General features: G+C 39.6%; 1 protein-coding gene across 1 annotated transcript; it reads left to right on the forward strand.

Moving 5' to 3' along the window:
• The first annotated feature begins 534 nt into the window (after positions 1-534).
• On the forward strand, positions 535-16,713 carry tacr3a (tachykinin receptor 3a). The gene is made up of 5 exons (XM_086156778.1): positions 535-902; positions 9,018-9,206; positions 9,673-9,823; positions 14,071-14,267; positions 15,920-16,713. The coding sequence occupies exons 1-5, from the start codon at positions 535-537 to the stop codon at positions 16,251-16,253; spliced, it is 1,239 nt and encodes a 412-aa protein (XP_086012904.1). The 3' UTR covers positions 16,254-16,713.
• The last annotated feature ends 1,835 nt before the right edge of the window (positions 16,714-18,548 follow it).

The raw sequence follows: 18,548 nt of genomic DNA on the forward strand, positions 1-18,548 counted from the left end.
ATATTATTGAAAATCGTCTTAAAAAGACAATTGCGTATATAATGTGCTTCAAAATTAAACTCGATTTCCTAGAAAAATATTTCACAATCGCAGCTCATTTAAAGGGTGGCTGAAAGAAGATCAAGACCTTGATCAAAACATTAAAAAAAAATACAAAAAGTAGGGTCCCGCCAGCTGAAACCCACAAGAATTATTCATCATTTCGCCGAAGTGCGCAGCTTGTGCGTCACAGTTCGCGCAGTCGCCTGCCCACTGCCACTGCCGCTGCTGCTGCTACCGGGGTAGCTGGAGGAGATGCTGCGCCTCTTCAGCAAGCGCTGGTGATAACTTACTAAATGGATTGTTTCAGCGCGTTTTGAGTTACTGATCATAGGCGAGGAGAAAACATTATGAAGAGGGAAAGATTTGTATTATTTATTGATAAATGTGCGCTACGATGCCCTAACTGGAAAGACCTCACATCACTTTGGGTTTGCACCGACAGATCAGCCTACCCACCAAATATCGCTTATTTTAATGGAAATGGGAAGTAAAATGGCATCTTCACACAACGAGTCCAACATTACGACGAACTACACTAACCAGTTTGTGCAGCCGCTGTGGCGCATAGCTCTTTGGTCTGTCGCCTACAGCTTGGTGCTGGCAGTGGCGGTGTTTGGGAATGTCATTGTGATATGGATCATTCTTGCTCACAAGCGTATGAGGACGGTGACGAACTACTTTTTACTTAATCTCGCGTTTTCAGACGCATCAATGGCCACCTTAAATACTTTGATTAACTTTATCTACGCTGCCAACGGAGATTGGTACTTTGGGGAAGCGTATTGCAAATTCCACAACTTCTTTCCGGTCACATCTGTCTTTGCAAGCATCCACTCCATGACTGCAATCGCCGTTGACAGGTGAGCGCTGTAATTTTGCAAATATGACATGCAACTAGCCAAATAAGTAGACAACCATCACGCGCTTAATATTGATACGTGAGTGACTTTAAGTATATATTAATTCTGTAACAGTGTCAACAAGTTTTGCTGATAACTCGATGTTATTACCATTAGCAATCATTATTATGTATTGAAGAACAATTTGAAACTAATGGAGTTTTACAGTTTTATAACAGTGGCGATATCATTTAGCAGTTTAAACGCCACCGATTGCATTTCCGGCGCCTTTGCAAATTCTCTATCTGTTCCTTGTAGATTCAGGTTTATTTAAAGTGAATAATTTACAGTCCTCTGTAATTTGGTCGGAGAGTGATTTCTCAGCAGTCTATGTACATCTCATACCCCATTCCACATTCTCTCTGTCCCCCCCCCCCCCTCTCTCTCTCTCTCTCTCTCTCTCTCTCTCGCTCGCTGTATGTGTGTGTGTGTTCGTGCGTGTGTGTGTGTGTGCGCGCGCGCGCGCGCGCGCGTGTGTGTGTTTCACCGGTGCAGTGCAGTGAATGAATATGCACATAACACCTGTACCCACCCACCCCCCTTTTACCACAATTTTTTGTTTGTCTTTTTACACATCTAAAAGTCTGTCTCTTCTATAATTTATTCAGATGTGGTTTATGCTTAAAAAAAGATAGTGACAACAGAAGGGTCTGTTTCACTGCAACTGATGTATGCTTTTATTTTTGGTCTCTATTGTCTTAATGACTCTGTCAGTTTGTTGTGAGAATGAGAACATTAAGCATGACCTACAAGACAACATTTCCACTCATGCTTTCCATAACCACAGTTCAGCACTGCTCTGCTGTGATTTCTTGAAATGGCATGAGGCCACAGTTCATGATCATCCTTAAATGTGTGGTTCTACTTATCATCAAGTGTGTCTCTTTTGACATTTCAAAAACGTTAATGCATATGTTAAATGTAACTTGAAATGTTTTTGTGGCCAGCGTAGAACATTCATTTTTACAGCTTTGTTCCCATCATCTGCATGTTTAATACTTACTTTATGTATTAGTACCTACTGTAACATTTAGTATTTGGTACATAACCTTTAAATCTGCATCTTGTGGTGTATTGTGCTGTATTGTATTATCTTACTGCAAAAATTCATGTTTTTTTTTTATAGTTTATCAGATAGTGGCAAGTTAGTCAGGTTAAAGAGTGCTGTCTTTCATATCAATATCAAGAACAAGAACAAGAACAAGAACAAGAACAAGAACAAGAACAAGAACAAGAACAGTGTCATTGGTTATGTGATAGTAGCTGCTGGAGTGAAGGGAGAGGTTTATTTTATCGGTGGTGAGACCAGACCACTGAATAGCTTGGACAAGGCTGATCTAACCAAAAACCGTCCGGTAGAGCATGAGGTGGAAACACTGGAAGTTTTAAGATTTTCTCCCTGTGACACACCTCACCACGGTCTAACAGCTCTCATACAGTGGGGCAAAAAAGTATTTAGTCAGCCACCAATTGTGCAAGTTCTCCCACTTCAAAAGATGAGAGAGGCCTGTAGTTTTCATTAGGTACACTTCAGCCATGAAAGACAACCAAATAGACCGCCAGAGACTGTAACAAATGACCAAATTTGCCACACACCTTGGAGGAGCCTGTGCTGGGCTTTTTGAAGAAACTCAGATACGGGCAATTGGCACCAATCAGTCACATGTGATGATGAGAATGCTGTGGCTTAAAGAAACAGGCATCCAATATCCACTACACATGCTTTTAAGATTTGTATGTCTTTAAGCAGTTATCAGTTAAATAATAAAATGGATGCAATGGCTTTGGAAGCTTCCGATGGTTAAACTGACAACATTTGAGAGAATTTGAGACACACCTGTGGGTGTATTTTAGGGCATACCTCAAACACTCGCTTCCTTTTGCAACATGGAGGAATCAAGAAATCCTCCATTTTGTCAGGAAGAATGGATCATAATTCCAGGAAAATCTGAGGAGAAGCTTGTTGAAGGATTCATTAGACGTTTGACCCAAGTCATACAGTTTCAAAGGTAATGTTACCAAATAGAGAGAGAGAGAGAGAGAGAGAGAGAGAGAGAGAGAGAGAGAGAGAGAGAGAGAACAACTTTATTAATCCCGAAGGAAATACTAAGCGGCAAATACTAAGCAAATGTGTGTAAAGTTGTGACTTTGAAGAAAGTAGTAGTGAGTCCTTATTCTGGAATTAAGAAAGAAATGATTTTAGTTGTTTTGGAGGTAAGCTCAAAAAGCCCAGACCCAGATGATTTTGTCATACAAAATCACAGAAGGGATAGTTAATATATTGGTAAGAGGATGCTGAGGTTGGAACTGTCAAGCAGCAGGGAGACCTGTCCACAACCTCGAACAGTCACACTCCAAAGTCCACAATGGCCAAGACCAAAGAGCTGTCAAAGGACCCCAGATACAAAATTGTAGACCTGGACCAGGCTGGGAAGACTGAATTTATAATAGGTTAGCAGCTTGGTGTGAAGAAATCAACTTTGGGAGCAATTATTAGAAAATGGAAGATGTACAAAACCACTGATAATCTCCCTCAATCTGGGCCTCCATGCAAGATCTCTCACCACATGGAGGCAAAATGACCACAAGAACGGTGAGCAAAAATCCCAGAACCACATGGAGGGACCAATGAATGACCTGCAGAGAGCTGGGACCAAAGTTTCAAAGGCTACCATCAGTAACACACTATGCTGCCAGGGACTCAAATCCTGTAGTGCCAGATGTGTCCCCCTGCTTAAGCCAGTACATGTCCAGACCCATCTGACATGTGCAAGAGAGCATTTGGATGATCCAGAAGAGGACTGGGAAAATGTCCTATGGTCAGATGAAACCAAAATAGAACTTTTGGGTGAAATCCCAACTTGTGTTTTAAAGAGAAAGAACGCTGAGTCGCATCCAAATAACACTATACCTACTGTGAAGCATGGGTGTGGAAACATCATGCTTTGGGGTTGGTTTTCTGCAAAGGGACCATGGCGACTGATTCATGTAAAGAAAAGAATGAATGGGGCCATGTATCGTGAGATTTTGAGTAAAAACCTCCTTCCATCAGCAAGGGCATTGAAGATGAAACATGGCTGGGTCGTTCAGCATGACAATGATCCTGAGCACACCACCTGGGCAACGAAAGAGTGGCTTCATAATAAGCATGTCAAGCTCCTGGAGTGGCCCGGCAAGTCTCCAGATCTCAACCTCACAGTGTGTAAAAACCTTGTGAAGACTGAATAGATAACATTTGACCTCTGTCATTGCCAACAAATGGTAGATAACAAAGTATTGAGATTAACTTTTGCTATTGAGCAGATACTTATTTTGCACCATAATTTACAAATAAATTATTTAAAAATCAGACAATGAGATTTTCTGGATGTTTTTCTCATTCTGTCTCTCATAGTTGAAGTGTACCCATGATGAAAATTACGATACAGGCCTCTCTCATCTTGTGGGAACACTTGCACAATTGGTGGCTGCCTAAATACTTTTTTGCCCCACTGTCCTGGACCACTCTAAAATACTTATCTGCCACTCCAGACTTCCTCATACAGCACCATAGTTCCTGTCTTGGCACCCTATTGTACGCTTTATCTAAATTTACAAAGCTACACTATAGCTTCCTCTGGCATTCTCAATCAACATTTACTTTTTTTGGCATGTCTCTGTACTGCTGTTCGCAAACTGCCCTTCGTCTAGTTTCCGCCACTCCATAACATAATCTCATTGTATGGTTCATCAACTTATTCATCTATAGTTACCACAATTCTGCAAGTCTTCCTTGTTCTTAAAACACAACACTGGTACACCCCCGCCATTCCTCAGGCATCCTTTCACTCTCCAAGATCCCCTTGAATGATCTAGTTAAAAATTCTAATGCCACCTCTTCTTGACAATTCTATAACCTCAGGAATATCAGGACCAGCTACTTCTCCACTTTTCATCCTCTTCAGTGTTCTCCTCACTTTACCTTTATTAATCTCTGCTACTTTGTGGTCTACACTTTGCTTTCTCTGGTTTTTCATCATCCATTAGTTCTTAAAGGTACTCTTAACACCTTCCATCACACTTACGGTACCTTTCAATATATTTCCCTCTTTATCCTTAATCACTCTCACCTACAGCACATCCTTCCCATCTCTATCTCTGCCTTGCCAACCTGAATAAATTAGCCTCTCCCTCTGTACTTTCCAACATATGCAGGTCATCATATGACCTGTGCCACCTCTACCTTCCCTTTTGGCTGCATCTCCCTGTATTCATCTCTTCTCTCTTCAGTTCCCTCAGTGGTAGCACCTGGCTACAGCCAGATTTGTAGCTGTGGTCTGGGGTAAAGAGGATAGTATATTTTTTCAAACTTATGGTCACCGGGGAGGATTGCTTTGACGAGGCTAGTGAGTATCATCAAAGGTATGCTGAGATGGCAGCAGAGGCAGAGCAGCAAGGTTGTATAGCTTGGATGCGTTACTTACTGAGTTGGGCATTTACAGACGGAGACTGAAACTTACGGTCAATAACATGTCTCGGGCAGCAGAACAAGCTAGTGAATGGTTGAGGCCAAGGAGGAAGCATGGTAGCTGGGGAGGTTTCTAAAGAAAGAATTGACTTTTGGAACAGCTAGGTTATATGGGGGGGGTCCAGGATGCTGAATTTCACTATCAAGCCTTCTTGAGGTGTTGTGGGCTTAACTCGCTGAAACGCTGATAATGGAAGGTGCCTACTTGAAAACCCCGATGATATGCTTCAGGCTGTTGTTGGTTTGTGTAGGTAAGTGGTGTCTGGCTGGTGGGGTGGTAGCCTGCAAGTAACTGGCTTTTTAGATAGCTTCCCTGCTGCCTGGATTGGTCTTCAAGATATGTTTTTATCTAGGATTTTGGTACAAGGGACGATACCCTCTTGTCCTGTGTATTAATGACTTCCACCAACTCTCCTTATATGCTGTATGTTACTTCCAGGTGATACACCAACAGTCCTACCTGTCTCCCTGACGACATTTGCTGCTGTTGTTCAGTCCTCCTGACCACTCAGGGTCCTTCTCCACTCCTCCCTGAAAAGCACACAACACTTCTTTTTCAGCTTGAACCCCTTCATTCTCTGCATTTGTACTTTTCATGTTGAGTGAATGGAAGTAAAGCCCTGCAGCAGGGGATGATAACTGAACATGAAACATGTCATCCACCACGTTACATTCAATTTGTTTCCATTAAGTTTGACTTTGTGCTGAAGGTCCTGACCTCTGTTAAATGAATGCTACTTGTTACTGTCACAGGGCAAGGAAATGCTTTGACCAAAATTGACTGACAATATCCCTGTGCACTTTCAGATATTATCGGCAATATGATATAGATCTCAGTTATTGTTGTGCTGCTGGAATGGCTGTTTCCTCAGCTAATGCCTCTGATTGGAATTTGTATTTTAGCGAGTCATGAATGTTGGGGGTTATGTTGATACTTGTTTTCTGGGTAATTTTGGGGTTGCTGGGAATTATGTGGGTGTGGTTTGGGGTGCAATGAATTTTTTTTTCACCTGGGATTGAGCAGCAACAGTTAGTTGTGGTGAACAACAGCTATTGCTGATTAAACAGACGTTTTACTGTTACTCGGGTGTTTCCCTAACTAAAACGCTACAGTATTATGGTAGTTATCAGTGAGTACATTGCACCAAATATTCACCCAATGGGGGCTGGTATTACAGCCCTTGTGTGAATTAATGAATCCAAAATACCACCATTGGCAACAATGAAATTATTTAGCTTCTTAAATTTGGTGATAGCTAAAGGTTGTTGGCCTTGTTGTGTCCCTCAAGCTTATTCACAAATTTCAAAATCCCTTGCTCAGATGTTCATTATGTATGGAGTACCTACAGAAAAATATGATATCCACTCAAAGAAATTCCTTACATATCTTGATGCAGTTTTTGTGAGACAATTGATCTAAAGTGATTTTTCAATTTTACCAGACGTTTCATGTTTGAATACCATCATAAAAGTACAAGAACCTAATATCTATTAAAGAGGATGCTCCAACACTATCCTTTAGCCACAATTGTGAGCATGGATCACTGTCAACTCAAATGATGAAGGTATCAAGACTTGACTGACTTGGCTAGGATGAGAGAACATAAACACATGATTTGAATGTGTTAACAGTTAACAGTCTGTAATAAAAAGTGTTAAGAAAAATAGCAACAAAACATTAAAATAAACAACTGACCCAATTGTGGGAAAACCAAGAACAAGAGAGCCAAGGCATGAGAACAAAGAAACAAGGAAACCAACAAACCACTTTGAACCAAAAATAAAACTGTAGAAAACAACATTACTGTGGTGATTCTCAGTCATCCAAGTCATGGTCAGTTCTTGTCAAAATCTTCTTACCATAGCCTAACTGAAGAGGCTTCAGTTCAAAACTGAAGAAGGCTCTCAGATGAGAGGTGAATTGTCTTCAAGAAAAGAAAATCAAGGCCGGTTGCTTCGATGAAATTATTTTGACAGGAATTGTAAAAAATAATACTCCCTAAGGGATAGATATGCACAACATCTTAAACCTCACACTGGAATTGCGAGCATGTGGAGGGAATCAAGATCAGGCTGAGGAAAGGGACAAAAGTGTAGACATCATCATGGCTAACTTTCATAACAAATGGGGGCCAGAAACTCAAAACTGACCCTAATGAACCAATGTGTATCAATGATACAATCATTTTCTAATCTGTTAATTCTTCCCTTAATCCTCAGTAGGGGGTTGGTCCAGGAGGCCAGGAAGCAGAAATTGACCATCTTTTTACTCTTTTCCCTTTTCCTAAGCCCCCTTCCTAAGCCCCAAATACATGAAACTCTTCCCAGTTCAGTAGAATTTAGAACCCCCCCCCAGGATAAGAAGTTAATTGGGTCTATTTGCTAATTTAAATTTATCAGGAGGTACTAATACCTAGGTGACTGAGTATCTTAAAGGATGGTGTAGTTATCATTTTTACCTTATTCAGTCCACTCAGTGAATGGGCGTGAATGAGGCCTTTCTTTGTGGGGTTTGCAAGTTCTCCCTGTACTTGCATTTTTTTTTTGTCTTTGTGTGTTGCCCCTCAATTGACAGGTGACTGGTCCAGGGTGAACCTCATTCTTTACCATTGTCAGCAGCTGGTATTGTCTCAAGCATACCCATGACCCTTTGTGCAAGACAAGCAGTATAGATTGGTGACCACTGTGCCAGTGTGAGAGATATTAAGGCGTGCTCTGGCAAATTATCCTATTTACCCATCCCAGGTGTCATCGGGTGAGAGCGGGGTACACTTTGGGGTACCTTTGGCTGGTCGCCAGTCAATCACCGGGCCACATATATAGACAGACAACACTCATTCACTCACACAGGACAATTTTCACAATTTTTTGGACTGTGGAAGGAAACTGGAGGAAACCCATGTAGACACGGAGAGAACATGCAAACTCCACCGAGAATGTTCCCCTTGTGAGAATTGAACCTTCATGCTGTAAAGCCAAAGCGCTAACCACTGTGCCCCTGATTTAACTTAAATGTTAAAAGGTCTAAAAATGTATTATTCAGTGACTGCAAACAATTTATCATTCTACATGTATGTGATTTAGTTGCCGTAAATTCCGGCACATGAGCTACTACTTTTTTCACATTGTTTGAGAACTGCAGCTTTTTTTTACAACAACGTGGCTAATTTCATGTCTGTCTTTTAATAAGCTGTTAATAATACTATGTATCATAAAGTAGGAGATAATTCATTTCAATTTCAAAAGGACTTATTTTCATATATTCAACATCAAGGCACTGACAATTTGGCAACAGCCATTTTCCAAGGTATGTTATATAATCAACATTAATTTGTGAGCTTTTTAAATGTGTTTTTTTGTTTCTGTATTGCAATATTTATGACTATGATCAGAATGAAGTTTCATAATGTTACAATGACTGCATCTGTGTATTTGGTTCTGCCTTTGTTCAGAACAATGCTAAATGTGAAATAAAATAATTTCTAGAATTTAATACTCCTGGCCCTTTTTTAAGGAAAACACTTACAGCTTATTCTTTCATGTACAATCTCTTGACCTTTCTCATGTAGGTACATGGCCATCATCCATCCACTGAAGCCTCGCCTCTCAGGAAAGGCCACCACTGGGATCATTGTGTGTATCTGGAGTCTGGCAGTGGTTCTGGCCTTTCCCCTTTGCTACTTCTCCAGGAAACGCACTGTGCCTCGTCGGACTCTATGCTATGTTGCTTGGCCTCACATGGCAGATGACCCTTTCATGTAAGAAATGTTTTCTTGTCTGTTTCCAGACACTTTATGAAGTGCTAAGGCCCTTTCAACATCCACAATTTTTATATGCTTGGTCTAAGAATTAGTTTTATAGTAAATGCCAACCATTAGCACTCCTGCCTTACAGCGAGTGTTCAAGATTCTATTCCAGAGGCATGGAGTAGAGTATGCATGTACTCCTTGTCCTGTCATATGTACTCTCGGAAAGGTTAATTGAAGACTTCTCAATTGTCCATAGGTGTGGATGAGAGAGTGATTGGTCGTATGTCTCCATGTGTGGCTGCTATGATTGGCAATTGGCTATTGCAAGCTAAAATTTTTATCAGTTCTTAATTTCAAGGGCCCCGGTACAAGTGTACAAATAAGACACTAATACGTAATATATACCATACATGAATCTGCATATCTACTTATGTATTGATATTCATACAAAGGCTTTCCTCCTCTTTCCTTGTAGGTATCATATCATTGTGACAGTTCTGGTGTACGTATTGCCTTTAGTGGTAATGGGTATCACCTATTCTATTGTGGGATTGACTCTGTGGGGAGGGGAGATCCCAGGAGACTCATCTGATAATTATCATGGCCAGCTTCAAGCTAAACGGAAGGTAGGCATGCTTGAAGGGAGAGTGCACCATTCATCCAAAAATTCAGATATCTCTCAGGGCAGTCTAATTAGTGTGGTACCTTCAAACGTGTACCTTTAAACCAGCAATCACCTGAATTTTCTTAGCAGCCTACTGGTAATTTTAGATCCTGTTTACAAAAATGGAATAGGAGAAGGAGGCAAACTGCTATCTTTACTTGAAGGTGTTTTTTGAGGATGAATATTTTTTCTATGTGATCTGACTTTTTTAGAAAAGCTTACAATCCTGAAATGGCTCAAACAGATTTAGTCAAAAAGTCTTGAATGAATGAAAAGATGTATCAAAAAAAAATAGTCAATAGAAGTGACCCCATCCTTCCCTGTTACACTCCTATCACAATCTACAATACATTATTTTGAAGAACTGTTGAACAGTTTTTGAGATGATTTGTCTGATTTTCACTGTTCAATAATTCGATAATTTTAGATGTTAAAGATTTTAGTTTTTAGAGAGGGTACTTGTCAGGTTTCAGTATATTTGAAATTTGCACTTCTAAGTATTTCCACAATTAATTTTTGCAGCAATTTGTATGGGAATTCAGTTAAAAAACAAATTCTAGTAATGTATGTTGGGGGGGGGGAATGGTAAATGCTACATGAACACAGAAGAACTTCTTACCTGGGGTTCTAAAACAGCAATGATTAACAGAAACTGAATTAATAAATTTAGGTAATTTAGGACTTTATTCTCCTGAATGTGTTTTCAGTAGGGTTGAAAGAAAGATAATAGCAATTATGCTCAGTGTTCTTATTTGCATTTTAGCATTAAGGTAAATTTTCAGATATTGCACTAATTGAACATTCCTTTTATTCAGTTATTTTTCATCCTTTTTCTTCATATGTCTTAAATATATGGAAGAAGAAAAAAATCATACCATTGCAAGAAATGTACTTTTCAAGATGAAGTGCAGCCCCAGGGTGATCTCATCAAGCTTAACTCTCTCAACCTCTGTGGCATTCAACCCCCTCTCCAAAATATGAAGCTGTAGCATGCCTCTAGGAATGGAGCAGAGGCTGTAAATATTTCTGCTCAAATGAGATTATGATAATATCTAGATAACAGAGATACCTTACTCTCTCCCTATATATTTTCCATATCAATGCTGCAAAGCGTGTTTGTTTTCAATTCAAATAGATTTTTATATTTATTACTCTCATTTCATATGAAATAAAAATTACAGTTAGTAGTTTTGACAGAAAGACAGTAATTTCAGGATATAACTTCACATAAAGACTATATATTCCTTTCTGCTGTTTGAAGCTTGAAAGTGACAAATGCAGCACATATTTCTTCTGTCTTTTGTTTGTCTCTTTAGTTGTCTGCACCCAAATTAGGCATTACATAATATTTATTTCGATCTCTGTGCAATCATTGATCAAGTATTGATTTCCAATAAATAAACTTCTAATTGCTGTCAGGAAATCTTTTTCAACTGAACACACTGCCCTTTCAAACCTAGAGCCCCAAAGGCTCTAGGTTGGTAATGTGATGTGTGGATGTCACATAAGGCAAATCAATTTAGTTACATTAGCTCAATAGCAGCTCTCATCATTTTAATTAATTATAATTTTTAAATTATAAAACCTTTAACCCAACATACAAGAAATAGATGTAACAAATTCTAAAAGGTCAATTTCTTTGGGGAAAAAGAAGGTCCCCATAAAGTTTGCTGCTACAACAGGAGATGTAAAAGACAGAATGAAATTAGCTGTCTGAAATAAAAGTCTTGAAGCTATAAGAAAATAACAACACATCATGATGTAATACAGTGGGGCAGAAGACCATACATGGATTGCAACAGGGAAGATTACAGATAAAGTGCAAGACAAAGACAGTCCAGGGTGAACCCTGAACCGTTGAAGATGAAGCGCAAATTCAAGTCTAAAATAAAACAATGAAAGTAGAGGCTGTGACATTTAAATTAACAGTAGAAAAGGGATGCACTCAAAAGCAATTGAGGTAATTTAATATAGATAATTTAATATAACTATAATATAATAATATGAAAAATAGCTTTTTTCTCAGAATTCACGATTTGCATGTAACCAGCCTTGAGTTACCAACTGTAAAATCAAAAGTTGTAATGTGCTTAAGAGAAAGTTTTAAAATATGTATCATATAATCATTGGTTAGATTTATGGATTCTGTCCCAGTCTTAGTTTACTGTGAACATTACTTGCTCAGTGTTCCTGTTCTGTTGTTTTTCTATCCCAGGGGTTGTTTATATATGTAGTTAGGCAGAAAGGCAGAGTCACTGAACTTATTCCTTTGGAAGTGACAATGTTGTGTCACTTTTTGGAAACAGGTTCTTTTGGATAAGAATATTCAATTTAGAGTGAAATGTATAAGTATGGGCTCATCAGCTAGTGAAATGGTTCTTTTCTCGATGCACCACAGACCTTGTTTTCTGGAAGGTTTGTTAAACTGTCTTTCAGTTGCATGAGGAATGTCATATGACTCATCACCCTAGAATACCATGATTCCAGTAGTCTGCACTGTAATGTTTTGTAATAAGCTACAAGCTCAGACGTGAGGCAGAGATAATTCCATGTGCTCTCAGGGCAGGAAAAGACTGGTTCACTACACCTTGGCAACACACGCTGATGTTCTTGTAGATGAGAGGCAAATCTCAAACCAACATTTCATTCCCAATACAACTACATACAACAACAGTTTCATGAAAAACATCAGTTTTCATTTTGAATATGGGGTTGTATTTATTAGGTTTAATTATGTTGCAATTTATTCAAGGTGATGTGTCAACTGCTAGGCCTCTTTCTAACATCTTCAGAAGACCCTGTGCTAACCGTGCCCTGAAAGCCCCCCTCCTGTTTTGATGGCCTCCTTCACCAATGGGTTCTTAGGTTGCCACCCTCCCTGCTATAGAGGTGATTTACCATGTTACTGAAGCCAGTTTACCATACCAAGGGCTGGCATGAAAAACCAATAATGCATACACCTGAAGTACTTGACAGAGGTCTGGAGATGGAATCTTTGATAATTCAAGTATTCAGTTGTTCAAATATTTAAATTTGTCCTAAGGTTCAGTATGACTGACTGCTGAGAAAAAAAAAATGTTAATTTTGCTGTCTTGTGGGTTCCTGCTTTATTTTTAAATCTCCCCCTCCTGTTATTTTCATTTCCAACTGTTCCCAATTTCCAAGTGTGTGGTGAAACCACAGGTGTCACCAGGTGCAACATTTTCAAGGGAAGAAAAATGCACATTAATAAAAATAGAACACTCATTAATAGTTCACATTTACTCAGTAGTTTCTTTATTTTCAGGAAAGGAAAGCATACAGATTTTTATGAACTGTGCCATTCCATGACATTGTTCTTTTCCCTCTGCCCCAACCTCCCAGCTCCTGCTACAATAACAAACCATTACTTAAGGAGGGCACTTAGGAATGGAAACATAAACTTACCCAGTTGAAACTATTTAACTGTCTGCTCACATTGTCTTTTAACCAAAACCATCGCGTTCTTAATTTAATGTTGTTATTTAATAAGATATTGCATAGTCACTTCATTATTGTTTTGCAGTTACCTAGTACGTTTTACATGATGATATATTTTCAAGAGGATGTCGGTTTTTCTCTGGTTTGGGGTTTCTCAAGCTTGTCTAAGAGGGAAAAATATTGTATGTGGCATAGCTGGAATAGAGCAAAGTCAATACCCCATATAAAGAGTTACAGCATTAAAACCTGGTGGATTTCAGGTCTTTATGGTCAAGTTGACCTCCACTTTGATAGAATTCTTTCTCGGCATCACATTTACACCCACATGTGGAGCATGTTTGGTCATTTTTGCTGCTGATTCCAGTACAGAATATGACCGAAAAGCTCCAAAGATTGGCCAGTGATGCCACTGTCTTATGTGTGTGCTTGTCACATATATTTTGATATATAACTTTATATCCATAGTCAAGATGTTTTCTAAACACTGTCTTTTTCACACTTTTGTCTCTCTATGGATTACCCCATAAATATTGAGGTTCCATGTTTCCAAAACTCTGCTCAATGTGCTCAAAACTATACCTTCATCATTGTTTCAAGATACCATACAGTCACCATGTTTAGAACATGTATTACATGCATTGCATACAAATACGAGGGAGATTAGAGCGATGTTACATTTCAAAGCAGTAATACAACATGAACACTATGTGAAAAGAAACAAGATTTTTCTATGGTTACTCTCTTCTGCAGGTGGTGAAGATGATGATCATTGTAGTGGTTACGTTTGCCCTCTGCTGGCTGCCGTATCATGTCTACTTCATTGTGACAGGCCTCAACAAGCGTCTGAGCAAATGGAAGTACATCCAGCAGGTTTACCTATCAGTCCTGTGGTTGGCCATGAGCTCCACTATGTACAATCCCATTATTTACTGCTGCCTAAACAGTAGGTGAGTAACAGTGATGTCTTGTAGATTAATAAAACCAAACTTTTCCAACAGGAAAACTCCACTGGAACAGGAACACTGCATCAAACTTCAAGTTTGCCGTATGTTTATATGGCAAACTTGAAACATCATCTCTGTGAAGATGCCATCATTAGTTTTGCCAGATGTTTGAAGCTTAAAAGTAAATGAATATTTCAGCCAATAAACAGATGAACCACATGATCACATTGTCAGCGATAGCTCTGTCATTCAATGGTGGTAGAATTCCAATGATTTTGTACTCTACCAATCATTTTGATATATATTCATGCAAAAAAAGGACTGCATTTTTATTATGTCTTTGTATATTTATGTTTTTTTACACTTTTTAATAACCTTGCGGGAAGTGGTTCGCTGCCTGTAACCGATCATGGATGACCCATTGTCAGTGACAATGGGTCAGAGCACAGAGCAGCACAGAGCAGTAAAGGGTTCAGTGACTAGCTCAGCAACACTGACAGACCAAGAGGAGCTTGCGAATCAAACCAGAAACATTCAGTTCCAAGGTGACTTCTCTTAACACCAGAGCCATGCCGCACCTGATATTTGACCAAATAATATTCACTCCTAATTGTAGCGTTGGGAACACATCTCAAATGGCAGTGAATTACCTTAAATCTATAAAAGACATGGGTTTTGTAAATGTTTGCCATTGATCATAAGTGACGGTAACTAACTAGAGTCATTAACTCAGAGAAATACTGGCTGTGGTCAGAGAGTGTTTTATGTGAGCATCAAGTCCTTGAGGTGTCCAGTGCTCCCAAAGCAGGGCTTCGAGAACAGAGTAACCTAATTTGGTTGTTCTCACACTCCTAGAAGCAAGAACACATTTCTCATGTCTCACAGAGAATGGAAAGATGTATAAGCCCAAACTATCAAGTAGTTCAACTATTCAACTATCAAGTAGTTGAATCACTATCCCATTGAAATGTTGTAGACTACTGAGTGTTATCAACAAATGAGCGCCAAAAGCTTTCCATGTGTTCAGCAAAATGTACTCAACAATATTGGAAATACATAACGTGTAGAAGAAAATGTCCATGTTAAGGCTAAAAGACATGTCTTTAATAACCTCCTCACAAGAGGTGCTCAAATATCCCTGATGCTACACACTGAGAGAGATGTCTATCCTTACTCATTAAGTAAAATAGAACAGAGGCTAAAAAATAGTTTAATTGTATGTGCATTTATTTCCTGTAAAACATTAGTTGTGTAATCCTGCTCACCTTACTGGCATTGAAACCAAGCAAAATTATCTAAAAATTCCAGCACAACTGTAATATTGTCAGTATTGTTAGTGATTTAATCAGCAGTTGGTTGTCCTTTATTAAACATTAATCTGTAACTTTAAGAAACATTAAAACCAATTTTAATGGTTTTTAAAAGCAAGTAATGTAATGTTAATTGATGTGTATTTTAATCTCCGTGGTGGCTATGCAAATCACCTCAATTCATAAGAATTGGTAAGGAGAACTGAAGTCAATTTAGCACTATCAGCTGTTGAACTGTGTTTGTGTTGTGGCTTTTGTAGTTGTGGGACCCTAAGTATATCCACTGTGATAAACTGCTAAAGACATTCATTTGAAAACTTTAACAGCCATTTCTTTTGCCATCAGATTTCGGGCGGGCTTCAAGCAAGCATTCCGTTGGTGCCCATTTATTAAAGTGTCCAGCTATGACGAGTTGGAACTTCGTGCTATGCGGCTTAACCAAACACAACAGAACAGCATGTACACACTATCCAGAGTGGATACCACCGTGGTTGTGGTATATGATCATGCTGATGCTGATGGAGGAGCCAGGCCTAATCCTGGAAGGAAGGTCATCCAGCCTGCCAGAAAGCGAAGCTCCATTGCGTGTCACAACACAGAGGCCAGTGCTTACAATGAGAGAATTGCAAGAATGCAAAATGGAGGCGTACCTGATGCTCAACCAGAGGACTTCTCATGAAAATTCATTTTTTGCAGGCCTTTTGTTCATCACTGGTACAGGAATGTAAATCATGTATCATTGATACAGAACAAGTTTTACATATGAAAGGTGCACATGAATTTGCTTACATAAAAAAGCTCTGTGCCATTTGATTATGTAGCTAGTTTGATATGTCTAAAGTAATTTATTATATGATTTAAGGTATTAAATTATCAAGTTTGTGTAACCCAAGACAGACACAAACCAAACCAAACCAAGGCAGGACACATCACATAAATAAAACATGAATAGCAAGTAACAACACATAAAACACAAAATAACACAAAGTACTGAACACTGAAAACGAGAAGAGCTACGACCCATTGAATCTGTGCAAAACGTCCATCTCGTTTTAATAAGAGGAATACGTCAATTTAGTTCTTATCTAATCAAGTTCCCCTTGTGTCAATTCATTCCTTTTAAGCCAAACATTCATTTTAAATTATCACTAACATGCAGTCTGTTCACTGCCTTTTTTGTTATAGTTTATATATAAAAAAAAAAAAACAATCTTAATATGTTCATCTTCTTGCACACTTACAATACTTACAAAAACTTGTGCACCCCGAGGACAAAACACCCAGGCACAAGATAGAGATTGTGGGGAATGCTCTCACTTGCACTTGGGATTATGATGACATCTACAGTGGCAAAACCAAACAACCTCTGCACAAACAGATGGCCCAACTCAGGACTACCATTTCAGGATAGTACGCCGCAGTCCACCTACACATAAAGACAAGGGCCATTCATTTGAAGACAGCAATGTCTGTATTCTGCCCAGGGAAGACAGATGGTTCAAGAGAGGAGTCAAAGAAAACCATCTTTGTAAAAACATCTCTAAACAGAGGAGGAGGCCCTCAGACACAGCCTTTCACAAACATACAACGCCGTACTGGGGTCAATACTTCTTCTTCTTCTTCTTCTTCTTCTTCTTCTTCTTCTTCTTCTTCTTCTTCTTCTTCTTCTTCTTCTTCTTCTTCTTCTTCTTCTCGGCTTTTCCCGTCAGGGGTCGCCACAGCGAGTCAACTTTCTCCAACTAACCCTATTCTCTGTATCTTCCTCTCTCACACCAACTACCTTCATATCCTCTCTCACTACGTCCATAAATCTTCTCTTTGGTCTTCCTCGAGACCTCTTGCCTGGCAGCTCCAATTCCAGCATTCGTCTACCAATATATTCTCTATCCCTCCTCTGTACATGACCAAACCATCTCAGTCTGGCTTCTCTGACCTTCTCTCCAAAACATCGAACATGTGCCTTCCCTCTGATAGACTCATTCCTGATCCTATCCATCCTGGTCACTCCCAAAGACAACCTCAACATCTTCATCTCTGCAACCTCTAGTTCTGCCTGCTGTCTTTTGGTCATTGTAACAGTTTCTAGTCCATACATCACCGCTGGTCTCACCACTGTCTTGTACACCTTTCCTTTTGTTCTGGCTGGAAGTCTTCTATCACATAGAACCCTTGACACTTTTCTCCACCCATTCCAACCTGCTGGGACCCGTCTCTTCACCTCTTTTCCACACTCTCCGTTGCTCTGGACTGTTGACCCTAAGTACCTGAAATCCTCCAGCTTCTTGATCTCCACTCCCTGTAGCCTCACCGTTCCACCCGAGTTCCCCTCATTCACACACATATATTCTGTCTTGCTGCAACTAACTTTCATTCCTCTCCTTTCCAGAGCATACCTCCACCTCTCTAGAGTTTCCTCTACCTGTTGTCTGCTCTCACTACTGATCACAATGTCATCCGCAAACATCATGGTCCATGGGGATTCCTGTCTAACCTCATCTGTCAGCCTATCCATCACCATTGCGAACAAGAAGGGGCTCAGAGCTGATCCCTGATGGAGTCCCACCTCCACCTTGAACTTCTCTGTTACCCCTACAGCACACCCTACCAATGTCTCACTGCGAGCATACATGTCCTGCACCAGTCTAACATAATTCTCTGCCACTCCAGATTTCCTCATACAATACCAGAGCTCCTCTCTTGGCACCCTGTCATATGCCTTTTCTAGGTCTACAAAAACACAATGCAGCTCCCTCTGGCCTTCTCTGTACTTTTCTATTGGCATTCTCAACGCAAATACTGCATCTGTAGTTCTCTTCCTAGGCATAAAGCCATACTGCTGTTCACAGATGCTGACTTCTGCTCTCAGTCTAGTTTCCACTACTCTTTCCCATAACTTCATTGTATGGCTCATCAACTTTATCCCTCTATAGTTGCCACAATTCTGCACATCCCCTTTATTCTTAAAAATAGGCAC

This window comes from Fistularia commersonii, chromosome 12 (genome assembly GCF_037954325.1).
Source record: "Fistularia commersonii isolate RoL2024-O1a breed Wild chromosome 12, RoL_Fcom_v1.0, whole genome shotgun sequence".
Classification (NCBI taxonomy): Eukaryota; Metazoa; Chordata; class Actinopteri; order Syngnathiformes; family Fistulariidae; genus Fistularia; species Fistularia commersonii.